We start from the raw sequence: 18,468 nt of genomic DNA, 5'->3' as shown, positions 1-18,468 counted from the left end.
ATTTCAGATGATGGGGTTTCGAACTGGGGGGGGGAGCATCAGTGGAACACACATTCCTATACTTTGCCTACCAAAAGGGGCCTTTGAATATGTGTACTACTATCCACTAGTTCTCTAGGGCATAGTGGACCTGAGTGGTCAGTTCATGAACATGAACTTTGGACACACGGGAAAGATCCATGATGTCAGGTGCTCAGGAGCATTTCCATGGCACCAGATTTTTAATGCAGTTACACAGTCATGTTCTGTGAATCCTACTAGCTCAACCCAAACCTCTGGGGAAGTATCCCATTGATCAGAGTCAGAAAACAAGGTGCACATACAAGGGAAATGAACAGTAACTTTTGTTTACATATGTGCATGAAAAACAGAGCTAGAACAGTTTGTAACAAGATCAAATGAACCAAAAAAACAGGTCAGTTCCCCCAAAATGGCAAGCATTGCTTTCTGTAGAGATGCCGCCTCATTCTTCCCCTCACCCTTTCTCTGAGAAGGGAGGAACACCCATGGAATATTAGGAGGGCAATAAATGGAGATGTCTTCTGCATGGGGGTTGGGGGCTGAGCACAGACTGATGTACAGGGACAGGATGAAACTCAGCATTCCTCTCCTCCAGGTAAAGGTGCAGAATCACATGCTCCTCTTCCTCCGGATCTCTTGGGCTTCCTCTGGGGCATTGTTAGAGGTCTCTGCTGCCTCCTTGCCCTGCTACTCATCAGCATCCTGCCATACGATGCAGCTGGTGGCATTAAGAATGGGGTCATGAGTCACTTTAGATTCAGAGACCAAGCACTGAACAGTACTCGTCTGTGCTCCAGAAACCCAGAGGCTCCTCTCAAACCATGATTGTCTGAATCACAGTTTGCTGCTACTAGGGACATGGTACTTGCTCTTTACTCCAATCCTCACTTGTGATAAATGAAGAGGGGAGGTAGGTTCTTTTTATGGACATCCTGTCAGCCAGTTAGCTATAAAGTCCCTCATGGTAGCTGTTCTTTACTTGCTTTACCTGAAAAGGGCTTAAAAAGTGGGCACCTGACCAAAGAGCCAATGGGAAGGCTAGAACTTTTTAAAATGGGGAAAGAAACTTTCCCTTTGTCTGTTGTTCTCTGGGCTGGAGGGACAGCAGCCAGGCTATAAGCAACTTCAAGCCAGGTATGATCATAAATCATCAGATCATGCCTAGAATTACTTATCTGAACTCCAGATGTGTAAGTAGATCAGAATGTTTAGCTAGAGGTGATCAGGTTTATTTCTATTTTTTTTTTTTAAGGCTTGTGGATTTCCTCAGTGCTAACCCCAGATGCTTTTGTTGCTTGTAACCTGTAAGCTGAACCCTGCAAGAAAGCTGTTTTGGGTGCCTAATTTTTGTAATTGTTTCTTTTAAGATCTAGCAAAAAGCCTACATTCCAGATGTGTTTTTTTTCTTTTTGTTTTAATACAGTTTAAAGAACAGGATTGGATTTTTGGTGTCCTGAGAGGTTTGTGCATGTTGTTTGATTAGCTGATAGCTACAGCTAATTTCCTTTGTTTTCTCAGCTTTTCCCTGGGGTTTGTGTGTGAAAGGGCTTGAGGGTACGCCACAGGGAGGAATTCCCAAGTGCTCCTTTCTGGGTCAAAGGGTGTGTGTGTGTGTGGTGGGTTTGTTTTGTTTGTTTGTTTGTTTCCCGCATTTGGAGCATTTACCACGCCAAGGTCAAAGAAAAACTGTAACCTTGGGAGTATAATACAAGCCTGGAGTGGCAAGTATTAATTTTTTTAAATCCTTGTGGGTCCCCACTTCTGCACTTGGAGTGACAGAGTGAAGATTCAGGCTTGACCATTGAATGCAGGTGCTAGATTCATTTATACTGCATGTCAGGATTTTGGCTATTGGATGGAGTTATAACTACATCAGTGAAATTCTAATTTAATATTTTAGGTATTTTGCTGTGCTCTGTGACTTAATTTTATATTAGGTAACATTCTAATTTCCTCCTGCAGTGATCTCTTGCTCTTGTAGTATTTAAAAAAAGTGTTTAAAGTTGTATTTAACACTTTTTGCTACACTGTATTTATTTCAAAGTGTCTTGTTGCATTTTAAATGTTCTTTTTTTACTGTTTCTGAATTCTCGATAGTATTCTGTGTATGTTTTATGGCGATCATTTTCCACAAAAAGGAATCTGTGGTCTTGGCATTACAAAAGTTCCTATCAGCTGCCATACCAAGAAGACCACAATATTCAGTCGCGCCATGGTGGTAACTTCTCCCTCTCCCATTTTGCTTGGGGAGCCATGAGGGAATGTTTGTCCAATTCATCAATTTTTGAAAAAGCCAGTCAATGAGGTGAGATTTAAATTGGAAGAAGGTGATTACAATAAGAGGTTTATTTTCTGGAAGGGGCCAAATTACATTTTTAATTATGGTTCCTGGATGGGAGCAGCAAGCAAGGTTAGGGCCATAAACCACTGTTTAATTACAGGAGAGCTCGTACTGCTATCAGTAGGTGTTTGTCACAAAGAACATGGAAAAAACTTGTCCTCTTTTAGGTCACAATTTTCATAAAATTGGAAGCTAAAGTTGTAAGATCCTAAATCCACATTTACGCACTTGCCTGGTTTTTCAAAAGTGATTAGTGACCAACAGTTGTCATTGAAGTATTATTTCACACTATTTTATTGCTGTATGATCTGTGCCATAATGAAATTTGGTGCTGACATTTTTGGTGCTATAGCCCAAACAGTCAGAAACTAGAGGTTGAGATCTGCTTGTATGCATATGAACATGCAGATACCCAGAGATCCAAACCATTTTTTCAACCCTTACCAAACATATTTCTATACTTTCTCATGTATAAAGTTGATTTCCTACAAGCTATTATTTTACCTAGAAGAATCAGCTAGCTAGGAACTTTATTCATCTAACTGTCATAATTATGGTCTTTTCAGGACAAGATAGTACTGAAAAAAGAATAGATTTTGCTACTAAGCAGAACACTGCCTTTTCATTTTCTCTTATTGTTCCTTTTTGTTCCTGACAGCCTAATACCAAATGGAAAGACAACTCCACATGCTGGTCATAAGAAGGAATTAAAATTTTACTTTAATAAACCCAGTGCCCTGAGGATTTTAAATAAATGATCCTAAGAAGGCCTTCAATGAATTCAAAACTGCAATTTGCATATAGAGATACACCTCTACCTCGATATAACGCTGTCCTCGGGAGCCAAAAACTTAGGTGAAACCACATTATATTAAACTTGATTTGATCCGCTGAAATGCGCAGCTCCTTCCGCTCCCTCCCGGAGCGCTGCTTTAACACCTTATATCCAAATTTGTGTTATATCGGGTGGCGTTATATAGGGGTAGAGGTGTAATTGTATATCATATACAGTTGTCATGCTTGTAACAAATCACCACCGCGGTATATGACCTCATTCAACAAAGATGACTTCCCTCACTATTTAGTAATGGCAAAGAATTAGGAATTTTCATTTAACAACTGGAGAATTCCTGGTGATTTCCTCTCTCTTATAAAATGACAATGTTTCTATCTTGTAATTTTGATTTTCCATAATAGAGACATCTACCGGTTTGGATTAAGCAACTGCATAAAAATAAACAATCAAAACCTTTGCTTTATTAATTAAACTAAATAAGAATTGTTTTGCAGAAGCTCAATGGCTTGTATTGTGGAGGAGGCCAGTCTAGATGATCACAATCGTTCCTTCTGGCCTTAGACTCTACAAATCTGTTAAGAATCCTCATTTTATAGTTGTTAGACGTTTTAATTGGTTAGGTTTGGGCAGTTTCTGATTATGTGCCATTAACAGTGATAGTTTACTAAACAAAATTGGACTGTTTCTCCTGAGGGTCTGTAGAGTGCAACAGGGGGTGACTACCCAGTTTACCTCTCTCCTTGAGTGGGCCAAATTTGGTATGATCTCCAGGTTGGCAATTAACTCTTTTATGAGAAACCACAAAAGTTTTCTGTCACTCTTTTAGGTTGTGATCCTTCACTACTTGTTGATGCCAGTCTTGCAACTCACTGCAGAGTAGGAGCAGGATTGGATTCATAATCCTTAGAAACAGAATTCAATTTTATGATAAACTGCCTATAAATCTACATAATTATTCATTTGTATTTAATTAGTGATGGCCTCAGGTTAATATGTTTGCCAACATGATACAATAACAAAAATGTAATTGTACAATAAAATTGATATTTCCAATATAGCACTTTAAAATTGTAATATGTTTTGTAATGTAATACAAAATGCAGTTGCTAAAACATTACCATAATATGTATATTATGGGCTGAGTTTTCAAAAGTGAAACTTAATTTGGAGTGACTTCATTTTTGGGTGCCCAAGTTGGTACACCTAGAAGGTGTTTGGTTTTCAAAGAACATGTATGCCCAACATTTTCTGATAATTGGGTCCCTTTAAGTTGGAGGTGCAAAAATAGAGCTATCTAAAATCATTAGTTACTCTTGAAAATTGTACAAATATCTCAACAATATCAGTGTTTTCTCCTCTAGAATTTTAGTGCATTTACAAATAAACATATTTTTACAATATTTTGTTAAGGATATTTTTGGAAACACCACCAGGATTAAAACATGAACGGAAACTATCAGACCACCTGTGATGAATATGAATAGCAGGTACCTGTTCTCTTTTCCACAGCAGAGGAAGTGAATAGAGTTGTGAATAATATTCAGAGAAAGCCTTACTATGAAAGTGGTCCATTTTATGGTTATCGGTCCAAAGAAAGTGGTCCAAGAAAGTGGTCCAAGAAAAGACACCATTTTATGGTTATCGGTCACAAGATTTTATATACAGCACTTCATGTCTATATTGTCATTCTCTTTTATACAAGAATCTTGTATAATATTCAAGGAAATTGTGTCTCGAAGAGACTTGTCTCTATATATTTGTTGTTTTGCATACAACCTAAGTCAGGGATCGGCAACCTTTGGCGCACGGCCCATCAGGGAAATCTGCTGGCAGGCTGGGACAGTTTGTTTACCTGCAGCGTCCGCAGGTTCGTACAATCGCAGCTCCCACTGGCTGCAGTTCACCATTCCAGGCCAATGGGGGCTTTAGGAAGCAGCATCCAGCACATCCCTCAGCCCGTGCCACTTCCTGCAGCCCCCGTTGGCCTGGAATGGCGAACTGCAGCCAGCGGGAGCTGCGATTGGCCGAACCTGCGGACGCTGCAGGTAAACAAACCATCCTGGCCTGCCAGCAGATTTCCCTGATGGGCTGCATGCCAAAGGTTGCCAATCCCTGACCTAGGTCATGCTAAAAAAAGAAATACAAAAACAAAAACTCCTTTAAAATAGATTTGAATCACACTCCATTTTGTTACATCTGTGAACCCCTCTACTGCAGTATTCTCTCTAGGTGGTTACATGGGTTCCATCATCATATCTGAGTACCTTACAGACATCAATGAATTTATCCTCAGAACACCCCTCTGACTATAGGAAGTATTCTCTCCATTTTACCAACGGGGAACTGTGACATTGAGACATTAAGGGTAGGATTTTCCAAAAGTCAAAATGATTTTTGGAGTACCAATCCAATTGAAAACAATGGTACTGGTGCCCCTTACTCACTTAGATGTTTTTGAAAATTCCATCCTAAGTAACTTGGCTAAGGTCACACAGAAAATATTTGGAAGAACTGGAGTTGAACCCAGACCTCCAGTACCTTAATCATAAATTCATTTTTCTTAATTCATTATTCTGTAACATTTCTTTTCATTTGTCTTGGGGGAGTGTATGACCATGTTTGTAATTATACAACCAATTACATCTGTGTCCCCATTTCCATCACTAAATCAATGACTGGGATATCCCAGATCCACAGTAGGAAAACTCCACGAGTTCACACTTGTGGAGTTTCCAAGGTATCTTCAAATGGAGGATGGAAAGGTTTTTCTCACCTAGTCTGCAGATGTCCCTGGGAGAGCTTTGGTACCAGAAGCAAAACAGTGAACAATATATTCAAGATATAGTCCTGACTATGCAACAGTTGTTCCAGGACAATAAGTGGGAGTTATGGTTGAGAATGTATTATCCTCTTATAACACTAATATAATGTTATATTAGAGTGGGGCGAGAGGGAGAAACTAAATGCAAGAAACTGTGGGAATTTGAACTTAAGGTTCCAGCACAAACCTTGACTGTAACTCCATATACCCACCTATCCTTGGTGCTTCGGGTTTATCTCGTATAGTTTCATATTCTGTGATGTTTCAATCCTCTTACTTTCCCCTTTATGTCCTTGGCTTTTTAATCTTGCCGGGTCTGAAGAAGCAGGTGTTGAGCTTCATAGATTCCAAGGCCAGGAAGGATTATAGAGATCATCCAGTATGATCTCCTTTATAACACCAGCCATAGAACTGCCCCAAAAATAATTCCTAGAACATATCTCTTAGAAAAATGTGAAATCTTAATTTAAAAAGTGTCAGTGATGGAGAATCCACCACAACCCTTGGTAAATTTTTCTAATGGTTAATTACACTTCCTGTTAAAAATTAATGCCTTATTTCCAAACTGAATATTTCTACCTTCAACTTCCCCAGCCAAAAGATTGTTATACTTTTCTCTCCTAAACTGAAGAGCCCGTTATTAAATATTTGTTCCCCATATAGGTACTTGTAGCCTGTAATAATGTCACCCTTTAGTCTTTCTTTTGTTAAGCTATTTTAATTAAAGATGACACTACCACTGCATACTACATGCAGAGTGTGTATATAGATGTTGAATAATAAGTGAGAGAAAGTCAGAGGCTTTTGTAGGTGGATGGACTGTTGGTATAACAAATTTTATGGTTCAGTCTGAGAGGAACCATCCCATTTAAGGCTATTTTTGCTCCTAAGCTAGATTCTGAATAGTTTGGTAATCAGTGGTATCAGGTGCCAGCTAGAGATCCAGGAGCATGAGTGTCAATGTCTCAATGGACAGCAAGAAATCATCCATCATAAGAACTGATGTTGTCTTTCCGTGCCCAATCTTGTTGCCTGAGAGAGATTTGGTAGCCTTCAAATCTGGCTTTTTCCATGGAAAATATAATTGTGCATTATGTTGTCTAATTCCTTGGTGCTAAATTACCTAATTTCTCATGTAAAAGTATAACACTATGCTATTTCAGCAGCAAAGAGTTCTATGGCATCTTATAGACTAACAGACGTATTGGAGCATGAGCTTTCGTGGGTGAATACATGCCACTACATGCATCTGACGAAGTGGGTATTCACCCACGAAAGCTCATGCTCCAATACGTCTGTTAGTCTGAAAGGTGCCACAGGACTCTTTGCTGCTTTTACAGATCCAAACTAACACGGCTACCCCTCTGATACTATGCTGTTTGGTATCTGAGGGCTTAAGCAAAGATTTATTCAGTTTATAATGTATTTGTTTTTAAAAGCTGATCTGAAGGTACTACTGCATTGATTTTGATCAGCACATCCATGTATCATTATAGTATGTCGTGGTCTTTCTATGGCTAAGTGGGAAAAATAAGCTTTCTTAAACCGTTTACTATGGCTGGTAAGCTATGGATTTTAAAATATATTTAATTGCTTGGAGGGTGACGTATAATGAAAAGGTTATTTTTTGTGGGGAAATCTAACTAATTGTACAATTATCCTCAATTATATCAAAATAAACATTGCTAGGAATTTTAAGAACATTCTCTGGAGTATTGATGGACTGCAAAAACATTTTCAGTTTATGCTTATGCACCTCTTTTTATTTCTAGATCGAGGCCAAGTATAATGTTACCCAGTATGAGAATATTTTTTCTCTCTGCATGATTTTGGAACAGCTTCTTCAGAAGAGGAAAGGAGAAGGTAACATTTCAAGCTCGGACTATGATGGAGAAGAAAAAAACAAATTTCTGCAGAACCTTGATCAAATTATTCTCCATCTTGCTGATGAATTCCCATTGTTTTCTGTTTATATGTGGAGACTGGGTGCTCTTTTGAACTCCTCTCAAATGCAAATTGTTTAAAACAGCCAGGCTTCGTTTTAGCAGTATATTCATTATAGCTGTGGAAAACCAGAGCATGAAAATGGTCACTATTGAAAGACTTTCAATGATTATACTAAACAACAGTATCTAAGATGATGTGTTTTTTTTTCTCCATTCTTCATATAGAAAAGAGTGATATCTTGAATGCCACTGTGTAGTGACTGTGGGTAAATGTTAGCTTTTATTATGGAAACTCCTGTGTATTACATTGTCTACATGAATGGAAGTTGAGCAGCAAAGTCATTTTATGTGATATTTAGAATAAGTATCTAAAATGAACTTTTAGATTAAGTCCAAGGTTTTAAAAAATTGAGTGCCCAAGTTTGGCTCATGAATCCATATTTAGGTACATAAATAAGTGGCATGACTTTCAAAAGCGCTGCTCATCCAGCAGTTTCTGTATGTTTCAGTGTGCTCAGCACTTTTAACAATCACACCATTTATTTAGATGCCTAAATATGGACTCACAAGCCTAATTGTAGGCATCCATGATTTTATTTTATTACTGTTAAGATTAAATTATATATAGCGAAGATTTCTATGCTGTGATGGAAATACAGATATATGTTCATATGCAGAAGCGTTGTTTTCAGAAAACATTATTTTAGCTAAGTACAGCTATAACTTAGATAATTTTTTCACATTCTCCTAAGTCAGTTGTAGTCTCCAACTTAACCAACATATTTGTTTTATGTCTGATACAACCAGTGCTTAATTTGTCTATTTTTATCCTTTTCTCATTTTCAGCAAACAGTGCATATACACTAATTGTACGTGCATAAACACGGAGCCAAATTCAATCTGAATTAACTCAACTGAAGTTAATGGAGTTGCACTTGTATTAATTTAGCTCATTTTGTAATTGCTTGAACCTAAAAATTCTGAGCTAGACAGGTATAATGTATGAACATTTAAATGGAATTTTATCTAATTTTTGGATTTTCATTTCTTTATACAGGATTTACATAAATATTTACATACTTTTGGTAGGAATCTTCTTAAACCTAAAAACTTTAAAATTTGGGGCCAACAGTTATTACAGTGATCCAGAATTTTTGTTATATTTGGAGGGTAATTGCTAAAATGTATTACAATTTCTCAGGGAGATCAAACAATATTAATATTATGAGTTCTATTAGTGAGAGTCACTTAAAAATTAATATTTGTAATATTTGTACAGTTTATTCCCATCACAAAGTTTGCTTCATATAGATTTTAATCTGTTTTTATCTGTTACTAAAATTCAGTGAAACACATCTTCAGTAACATTGGAAAAATGTTTGTATTAAATGTGAATACATGTTATTTTAATGATCAAACTGTATTTTCTGTATTGCTGAAATATATTAGTATTATGTTGCAACAGAACAACTCCGCTGTTCTATAGGCATAACTGGGCCACAAAGAAAATTGTCTTGTGATTTCTGTTTTACCACTCTCTAGTATTATGTTTGAGTTATTAAACTCAGGTTTTGGTTATAGCATAGGGGTACCATTTTTTCATGTTTTTGTATTAATAAATTTCAACAAAAATCCATTTTATGTATAAAACAGATGAACTACTATTCGTGAATAGCCACATCAGAATAATTCCAATAGTGATACAGATATCTGCTAAACTTTATATCTTCTTAAGCTTGTCAACCACTCATCCACTAGCATGATTACTTTTTGAGGGGGTTGCTTTTGGGTTTTTTCTTCTTTTCTTAGTCAACTCTTCTACTCATTGTGTTGGAGGAGAAAGGTAAATGTGACATTGACATACAGAATGGTGGAAAAAGAAGAGAGATACAGAAAGTGAACAAAAATAAGAACAGCCATACTGGGTCAGACCAAAGGTCCCTCTAGCCCAGTATCCTATCTTTCAACAGTGGCCAATGCCAGGTTCCCTAGAGGGAATGAACAGAACAGGTAATCATCAAGTGATCCATCCCCTGTCGCCTATTCTCAGCTTCTGGCAGACAGAGGCTAGGGACATCATCCTAGCTAATAACCATTGACAGACCTATCCTCCGTGAATTTGTCTAGTTCTTTTTGGAATCCTGTTATAGTCTTGGCCTTCACAACATCCTCTGGCAAGGAGTTCCACAGGTTGACCGTATGTTATGTGAAAAAAAATACTTCCGTTTGTTTGTTTTTTAAGCCTGCTGCCTATTAATTTCATTTGCTGACCGTTTGTTCTTGTGTTATGAGGTGGAGTAGATCACACTTCCTTATTTACTTTCTCCACACCAGTCATGATTTTATAGACCTCTATCATATCTCCCTTAGTCATCCCTTTTCCAAGCTGAAAAGTCCCAGTCATATTAATCTCTCCTCATATGGCAGCCATTCCATACCCCTAATCACTTTTGTTGCCCTTTTCTAAACCTTTTCCAATTCCAATATATCTTTTTGAGATGGGGCATCCACATCTGCACACAGTATTCAAGATGTAGGCATAACATGGATTTATACAGAGGCAATATGATAAGAAGACAGAAAGTATCTATCTATCCCTTTCTTAATTCTCAACGTTCTGTTCGCTTTTTTGACTGCCACTGCACATTGAGTGGATGTTTTCAGAGAGCTATCCACAATGACTCCAAGATCTCTTTCTTGAGTGGTAGCAGCTAATTTAGACCCCATTATTTTAAATGTATAGTTGGGATTATGTTTTCTAACGTGCATTACTTTGCATTTATGAACACTGAATTTCATCTGCTATTTTGTTGCCTGGTCACCCAGTTTTGTGAGATCCTTGTGTAGCTCTTCGCAGTCTGCTTGGGATTTAACAGAGCAGAAGGGAACTGGTATAAAATTTTTAAAGATTTCCACTCCTCCCATGGCAGAAAACAGAGAATAAATTGGGTCAGTTTTTAGCAATAATTGATCAGTTTTCTCAAGAAATAGTATTTTCCACAAAATGCTTTTGCTTCAGTGAAAAAAAGGGACAGATAAAGAAAATTAGAGTTTGAAAAATGGCAAAATGCAAGTCATCTCAATACTTCAAGCTGTAATTGAGAGAGAGAGTGGGTTCAGCAGTTGGTCAACTACCAGTTCAAGATTGTGCCTTTCTTACTGAGTGTTTTTAAAAAATGGCAGTAGCTGCATCTTGTCTCACAAAGGATGGGATATATATTTTCTCCTATACGGATCGAAGCTTTGTCTTAGACATATAGAGATAATGGATTTCTGTGTGTGTCTTTGATAAACTTAGAAAATAGCTCACACCAACCTGATGGTTGAGTCACCTCAGCGTTTTCATAAAAGGATCTGGGGTCGGACCTTTCTGGCCAGGGAGCGGGTTAATTCTGTCACCCAGGTTCCACGAGAATAGACTATCCAGCAAGTCGTCATTATGTAACTTTCAGAGTTTGGGGAATGGTTTCCTGTAAAAGCACATTGGTATGGGTTTATCTTCATGTGGGAACCTTTGAGAGAATAATTGTCAAATATTAATCCAAGGGCTTCTCATTGGAAAAGAGACTTACAGTACCCCTAGGGTCACAGATTCTGTGGTGGGGAAAGCAAAGTATGACAGGTATATTTTTACAGCATCCAGAGAATGTGTGGTGAAACCCTCACAATGGATGTGAGCCTGCTATGTTGGGTAACACACAAGAACTTTCTTCTCACAGTTTCAGGTCAATAAAGGATAAAGATCCTCTAAATGACTGCAGAGTGGTAATGCTAGCTATAAAAGCTTTGTAGTGCTCACTATTTATGCAGGGAAGCCACCCATTTAAACACATACATGCTATTCCCAAAATCTTTAGGATAGCTTTGTCTATGATGGTGTGATCAAGGTGGATAAGGATCATATTTATTTGGGAAATTGTTTTGATGTGCCAGCCAAAAATGCTGGTTCAGCTTGTCAACATTTTTGCTCCTCTCTGAAACTGCAGCCAAACCAGCTGTTGCTTGCTGTACCTGCTATTGCTACAGCCATGGCAGCTGTCATAAGAGGAATATCCCTCCTATTATCTCCATCACTGCAACTAGGTCCTCGCATCATTCCCTCCTTCTTCCCTGACCATTCCAGTTGCATATAAGATAGAGGAGATGGAAGTTGCCCTGAGTACTCTTGCTGCCTTGAGTAGCCACTGAGCTGTTCTCTCTGCTGTTGCATGCCCACCCAGCCAAGAGACTAAAGAGCTTGTACTGGGAAGGAGCCTTGATCCCTGTTTTCCCTTCCATCACTAGGGAATAATCCCACACACGTACCATGGTACAACCTTTCCCCACACTGCACATTAGTTAGGGGAGTTCACTAGCCAGGTTAGACCCACCCAGCTCAAGATCCAAAGTGGATTCATTCCCCAAACAGCACTGTCTACCTGACAATCCACCCCCACCCCAGCCAGGGCCTGGAGGGGAAAACTATGAAGTTGATGGGTTATGAATTGGTTGAGTGTGAATTGATGTTTTCTGGGGAGTGGGAATGACTATGGAATTGATGCATTTTTACAAAAGCAGGAATATTGAGTTGATGGATATTTGGGAGTAGGGGAAAGGTATTTCACTTACGGGCTGTCACATATATCACCAATTGAGGCAGAACTTTTTTTTTTTTAGGGAGTCCTTTGTTAAAAACTTGTAGTAGCACATCACCGATCTCTAGCTATGTCTTCATTATTAGGGTTACTAGCTGTGGCCTTTGCCAGGAGAAGGGGCATTTCTTCTTGCCTGATAATTTTTCTTCTACAAAAACCCATATGGGTGCCTGTGATGGGGCATAAATTCCACATTGGTGCTGTTACCAGGAGCCTCAGAGGACAATTAACCGACCTCCTGGCACCTGGAGGGGTATTAAGCAGGTCAGTGAGCAGGTCATTCTGGAAAGGAGTCAGGTTTCCTTAAAAGAACTGAAACAGCTCACTTAGGGAGACAGAAGATTGGAGGTTCCTGACTATTAAGAATGGCATGATAGAAAAGAGTAGTTCACTTCTGTGATGGGTCTCAAAATAGGAGTAAGACTCCAGGGAGGCAGCACTGAGATGTCATCATTCAGCTGAGGAACAGAGGAGCAAAGTATTAGGGAAGACTTGTGAAGAACTAAAGTTCAAGGCTGGGATCGATGGACTTTTCATTTGGGATTTCTTGGAGAACTCCAGTGGGGAATCCCGTGAGCCACTGCCCTGAAGGAAAGAGGGACCTTGAGATATCAGGGAGCCTGAGAGAAACTCAGGTATGCAGTGAGCCCAGGAAGAGGCTGGAGGGAAAAGGCCTGTAGACAGACTGAGGTAGAAAAACACCCCGGAAGTAAGCAGGGGGCCTGAATAGACAGACTTTGCGTGCTTCTAACAAGGTCCCTGGGTGCTGGACCTGGAGAAGGTCCCTTACTGGCCACTGGAAAAGGTAGTATGAAGATCCCAGAGACCAGTCATGGAAGGGTTATTGTGCTGGGACTTGGGCCAAAGACTGACTGAGGCTACAGAACTATTCTTTGTTGGACCTCAGAAAGGTCAGACTTTAAAGTGAAGTGTCTGGAGGGCTGACACATGAGACGAGGCGGACCACAGCAGGTCTGGAGCAGCCTTGGAGGGGTGTGCGAGTGGCGAGTCCACTCTTCTACTATGCCAATCTGCCCTTCCTTATGTATGGGAAGATTTTATTATAAATACTGTAATTTGCAGCTCGGTAAATTGTATTTCTAACAGTTCAATATATTCAGAGTTCTTTTATAGCACAGAGTTAGCGGTAACATAAAAGCCTAATAGTTTAATATACAGCTGTATGGAGGTTTAAAATTGTGGTTCTCCAGAATTCATGGACACTGTGATCCACCCAGTAGCTACCTGGTTGGCCAGCAGCTTTGTGCATCTCTCCATCTGGCAAGGAAGGAGATACTCCAGTATTAGAATTAATGGGTGTATCCTGTTTTACAGGAGAGAAATTAGTACTTAAGAAAAAACTCCCTTTTCACAGTTGCTGAAATGGCATCTGCTTCTTCTCCAAAGACTATTTCATTGACCAGAAAGTTTTACCTACAATGCCAATTATGGTAATTGGTATTATCTTGTCATTAACAGTCTTGTCATTGTTGTGGATTAGTATATTTTTGTATCTTTCACATAATCTACCTGATTTGTTTTTCTTGAACTGCAGTTCTGACTAACACTCCAATCTATTGTATGTCCTGGCATACAATACAAGGGGAAATTCTACCTTACCAATTAATTTCTCAGTAAACTTTCTCTCTCCCTTTCAGCTAATGGATTACCATTAGTTGTCAAAATGAAAATAATGCTTTATAATTTACTATCATACAGTACCAGAAAACAGGAGTGGAAGACAGGGATTGATCACTCCATTATTCCCCTGTTCTGTATGCTCCCTCTGAAGCTGTGGTACAGGTCACTGTCTGAGACAGAATACTAGGCAGGATTGACCATGGTCTGACCCAGTAGGGCAGCTCTTAATCATGTTCTTATGAGTAGACTAGATCCTTAAAATATCACTTGCTTAAAAAACATCAGTGAAAGATCATGATCTAGGCTATTTGGCAACTTTCCGGTAATGAATGATTCAGGTTTCTTTACTGTTCCAAAGTAACTAGATTTCCAAATTCAGTATTAATATCAGATATCTGTAAAAAGATTGTTTAATCCGAAATCCAATTTGCTTTAGCTAGTTTTAAAAAGCCACAGTATCTGAAGTGGCTAATTCATTTTTCATATCTTATTGATATAGACAGGAAAGTATAAATAAATAAGGCTTTTAAATTCTTGTCTCTGGTGTGAGAACCATGAACTAACGGATGATTTTACTACTGCTTTATAAGGAAAAAATATTAACTGTTGGGATTCTTATTTACTCATATTTTATCAGTTCTTCAAGACCGTATCCAATTATTCTAAACTCAGTAAGCAGCCAACTTGGTACATAAATATCTGTTACCGAAATGTCAGGTCCACCTAGCTAAGAGCCAATGACAGCCAGACAGGGATAAGGAAAGGTTGCTTTATTCTGCAGAAGAAAGGAGAGTTCTGTACCTTGATACAAAAAACTCTACTCCATAAAAAAACCAAGAATCTTTTATACACACTCACACACAGGCTTCGGTCGTGTTAGCATTGGATTGGTGGTTAGCAAACCCTGCTCTTCTGCAATCTGCTCAGCAAAAACCAGCTTAGGACCAGCTTCAACTGCCTCAAGACTGATAAGGGAAGACAGTTCAAAAGTTCAGGCTACTGTGTCCGTGAGATATCCAATTTCCCGTAATGGTTGCCAGCTACTATACGGCTACTAGCTGTTAGGGGGTCGCTGCTGATTGTCACATATCTAAGACAGGAATTACAGTAGGGTAAATAATTAAAGGACTGATTTAATATCAGAAATCTTATCTTGATTGAAACTATTTTAAAGCAACTGTAAGCGAGTTTGACAATATTTTCAATTCATATTTTTTAAAAGAGGCTTGTGATACACTATTTTAAAAAAGAGAAGAATCTACAATCTTTCTATCTATGTTGTTTTAAATGACCCTGATCTTGGTTTGAACTCTACTCCAAGGGGTTTGTTCTCCTCCCATACATGCACCTGGGACTTGCTGAACATAACCTCGGTTAGCATTAATGGTTGATTCTACTGTAAATCCTTCATTAAAATAATGAGAAAAAATTATCCTTAATAGAGTGTATGGTAAATGCCTATAAAAGATTATAGTCTAGGGTAAGGCTGAGCAATCGGTTATGACAAATTTAGTTGAACTTATTAACTTTAAAAAAAATCTTCATCTGAAAATGCTGCTCTTGAGATTAAAATATCCTGAAATTACCCATTTAAAAGACAGATTGTACAGTTGAAGTACTGAGCTGTACTGGATACAGTGCAAAGCCTCCTTTATCTCAGGATCTCTCTTGAGGTTTCAAGGGTTACCTTCACGACTTTAAGAATTCAGAAGAAATTAAAGAATGCTTTCATCCTGTAGAATCTGCCTCTCTGGTCCCTAGCATAGTATCTGAGTGCTTTAACAATAAAAATTATCTGAATCTGAATGTTGGGTGTCATGGAAAAAAACATTAAATAGCTAGGCCCAGTGTGCAAACTGAAAGTTTGACACCCTTATCTGAAGATTTCTAATGTGACTCTCAGTGTAACATCTAGCTGCCTTGTGCACAAATTGAGGAACATTGATTCTGTCAGAATTCTACTCCTTTTATTCAGGGTAGCAGATGTCTGAATAAATCCCAGAAGATGGTCATCCGAGCAATCAAGTTATTCAAGTTACTATGCTAATTTGGTCCTCATTTGCAGTCCTGGAACAACATTTTGAACATGAAGCACTTGTATTTTCCCTGACTATGGCACCAACAATTTTTACTTCAGCTCCGCAAGACTATTTGCTCACACACCCCAGCTAAGTAATTATATTTATTGTTAATGAGTGAAATAACTTAGCTTTTTATTATCAGTCATAATAAAGGAGATGTGCATAGATTTTGTGCATGGTTTGGTAAATTTTCATGACAATATTGTAACATATCCTTATTTTTTTCAGTTAGTAGTATTTTAGAGCACCCGAAAGGTGAGGGCTCTGTATAGAACAAATGGAAAATCATGGACCCTACCTCAAAGAGCTAATGATCTAATTTTAAAAATTGACTCTGCAAGTGACATTAACACTGACGGTACTTCCAGACTACCCGCCTTATTGGCGGGTAGCGATCAATTTATCGGGGATCAATATATCACGTCTCATCTAGATACAACATATCGATCCCCGAACGTGATCCCCGTCGACTCCGGAACTCCACCGGAGCGAGCGGCAGTAGCAGAGTCGACGGCGGAGCTGCAGACATCGATCCCGCACCGTGAGGACCCGAGATAAATCAATGTAAGATACTTCGACTTCAGCTACACTATACACGTATCTTAGATTGACACCCCCCGCTAGTGTAGACCAGCCCTTAGTATGTCTGCACTGCAGTTGCTGGTGTGATTGCTGTTCAGGTGGGCATATGCCCACACTAGTTTAATCAAGTGATCATAATTAAAAATAACAGTGAAGACATGGCAACAGAGGCTGTACAAGCCTGTCCAAGACCCTGGGTATGTACTTGTATTGTAAGCCTTTGATGAAGTCAGCACCAATGTTTTCACTACTATTTTTGCTGTGCTTGCTAGATTAAAGACTGTGGTATGCCTAACCAAAGTTGTAATTGCACCTCCGATTGCAGTGTAGACATTAGGGAAGGAGTTGGGATGAGGACAGACAAGAGTTCCATGAATGAAATCAAATAATTACTCAGGTTAGGGATGGCTCATATCTTGAAGGAGGCTCTAATTTTTCCCAGAGACTTCATCAGCATCTGTATGGATCATGATTGCAGGCTACAAAGAGCCTCTTTACATGTGCGATAGTGACTTGTCCCACGCACTCTTTGTCCAGAGATGACGTCCCTCCACCACTACTCAGTTTAATTTAATTTTACCATTATTGCTTTTTTATTTAACAAATTTGAATTAGAAAAAATGACTGATCATTAATACATGATGAGAGGACAGTTTAATTACCCCAAGGAAACAGTTTTCCGACACTTCTTGTAGTTTTTGTAAAGAATTATGAGTCAAAAACTCATGAGATGGAGACTTACGTAAATGATTATTACTTAGTTAAGGAAGAGGCAATCAAACTGAAGATTTTGTAAGCGAATGAAAATCTTGGGCCTGACTCTCTTCTTATTTAACATCAGTAAATTCCACTGCTTGATGGAGTTATTTCAGGCACAGAGTTTATCAGAAGGTCCATCATGCTACAGATGAGATGAGGTGTATATGATGTTTCAGAAATCTGGTCAAATTGCGATTTATTTTACTGATATTTTAAAGAGCCCAGAAAGAAAATTTAAAAGTCTGAGAAAAGAGATTTTAGCAATGGTATCTTTTCACTGGTTGCTGAAATGGGTAAAACCGACACATTTAAGGACTGCCTTGCTGTTTCTCTTCCTGGAATTATAAAAAGTGTTAGGTATCAGAGGGGTTGCCGTGTGAGTCTGAATCTGTAAAAGCAGCAAAGAGTTCTGTGGCACCTTATAGACTCACAGATGTATTGGAACATGAGCTTTTGTGGGGCGAATACCTACTTTGTTGGATGCATGTAGTGGAAAGGTTGTATCTGTTTAACATGTTTTTCCACTACATGCATCCAACAAAGTAGGTATTCACCCACGAAAGCTCATGCTCCAATACAATATAAGGTGCCACAGGACTCTTTGCTGCTTATAAAGTGTTAGGTGGATAATACCAAACAATGCAAACTTTTGAAGCTTTACCCATCTGCCACAATTAGGGCATTGGATTATATATTTGCATGCACTTTATGTGTAGTTCAGGGATATACCATAAAAGATGGAAATTTGGCCAGGTGTTTCTGCAGGATCTTTTTGCAAGAGGGATTTCAATGAATGATACTCATGCCTTAAAAATATACTGATATATTAGCTAATAGAAGCAGAAG

The 18,468-nt window shown here is 38.6% G+C and overlaps 1 protein-coding gene across 1 annotated transcript in view; it reads left to right on the top strand.

The window, feature by feature from the left end:
- Positions 1-8,003, top strand: part of MEI4 (meiotic double-stranded break formation protein 4) — a 132,336-nt gene extending 124,333 nt beyond the window's left edge. Inside the window, exon 5 of the mRNA XM_050951628.1 lies at positions 7,752-8,003. Within this exon, the coding sequence (XP_050807585.1) occupies positions 7,752-8,003 (252 nt within the window). The remainder of the gene's footprint in view (positions 1-7,751) is intronic.
- Positions 8,004-18,468: the final 10,465 nt, after the last annotated feature.

This window comes from Gopherus flavomarginatus, chromosome 4 (genome assembly GCF_025201925.1).
Source record: "Gopherus flavomarginatus isolate rGopFla2 chromosome 4, rGopFla2.mat.asm, whole genome shotgun sequence".
Lineage (NCBI taxonomy): Eukaryota > Metazoa > Chordata > Testudines > Testudinidae > Gopherus > Gopherus flavomarginatus.
The sequence above is the reverse complement of the archived record's forward strand: the minus strand, read 5'-3'. Positions and strand labels throughout refer to the sequence as shown.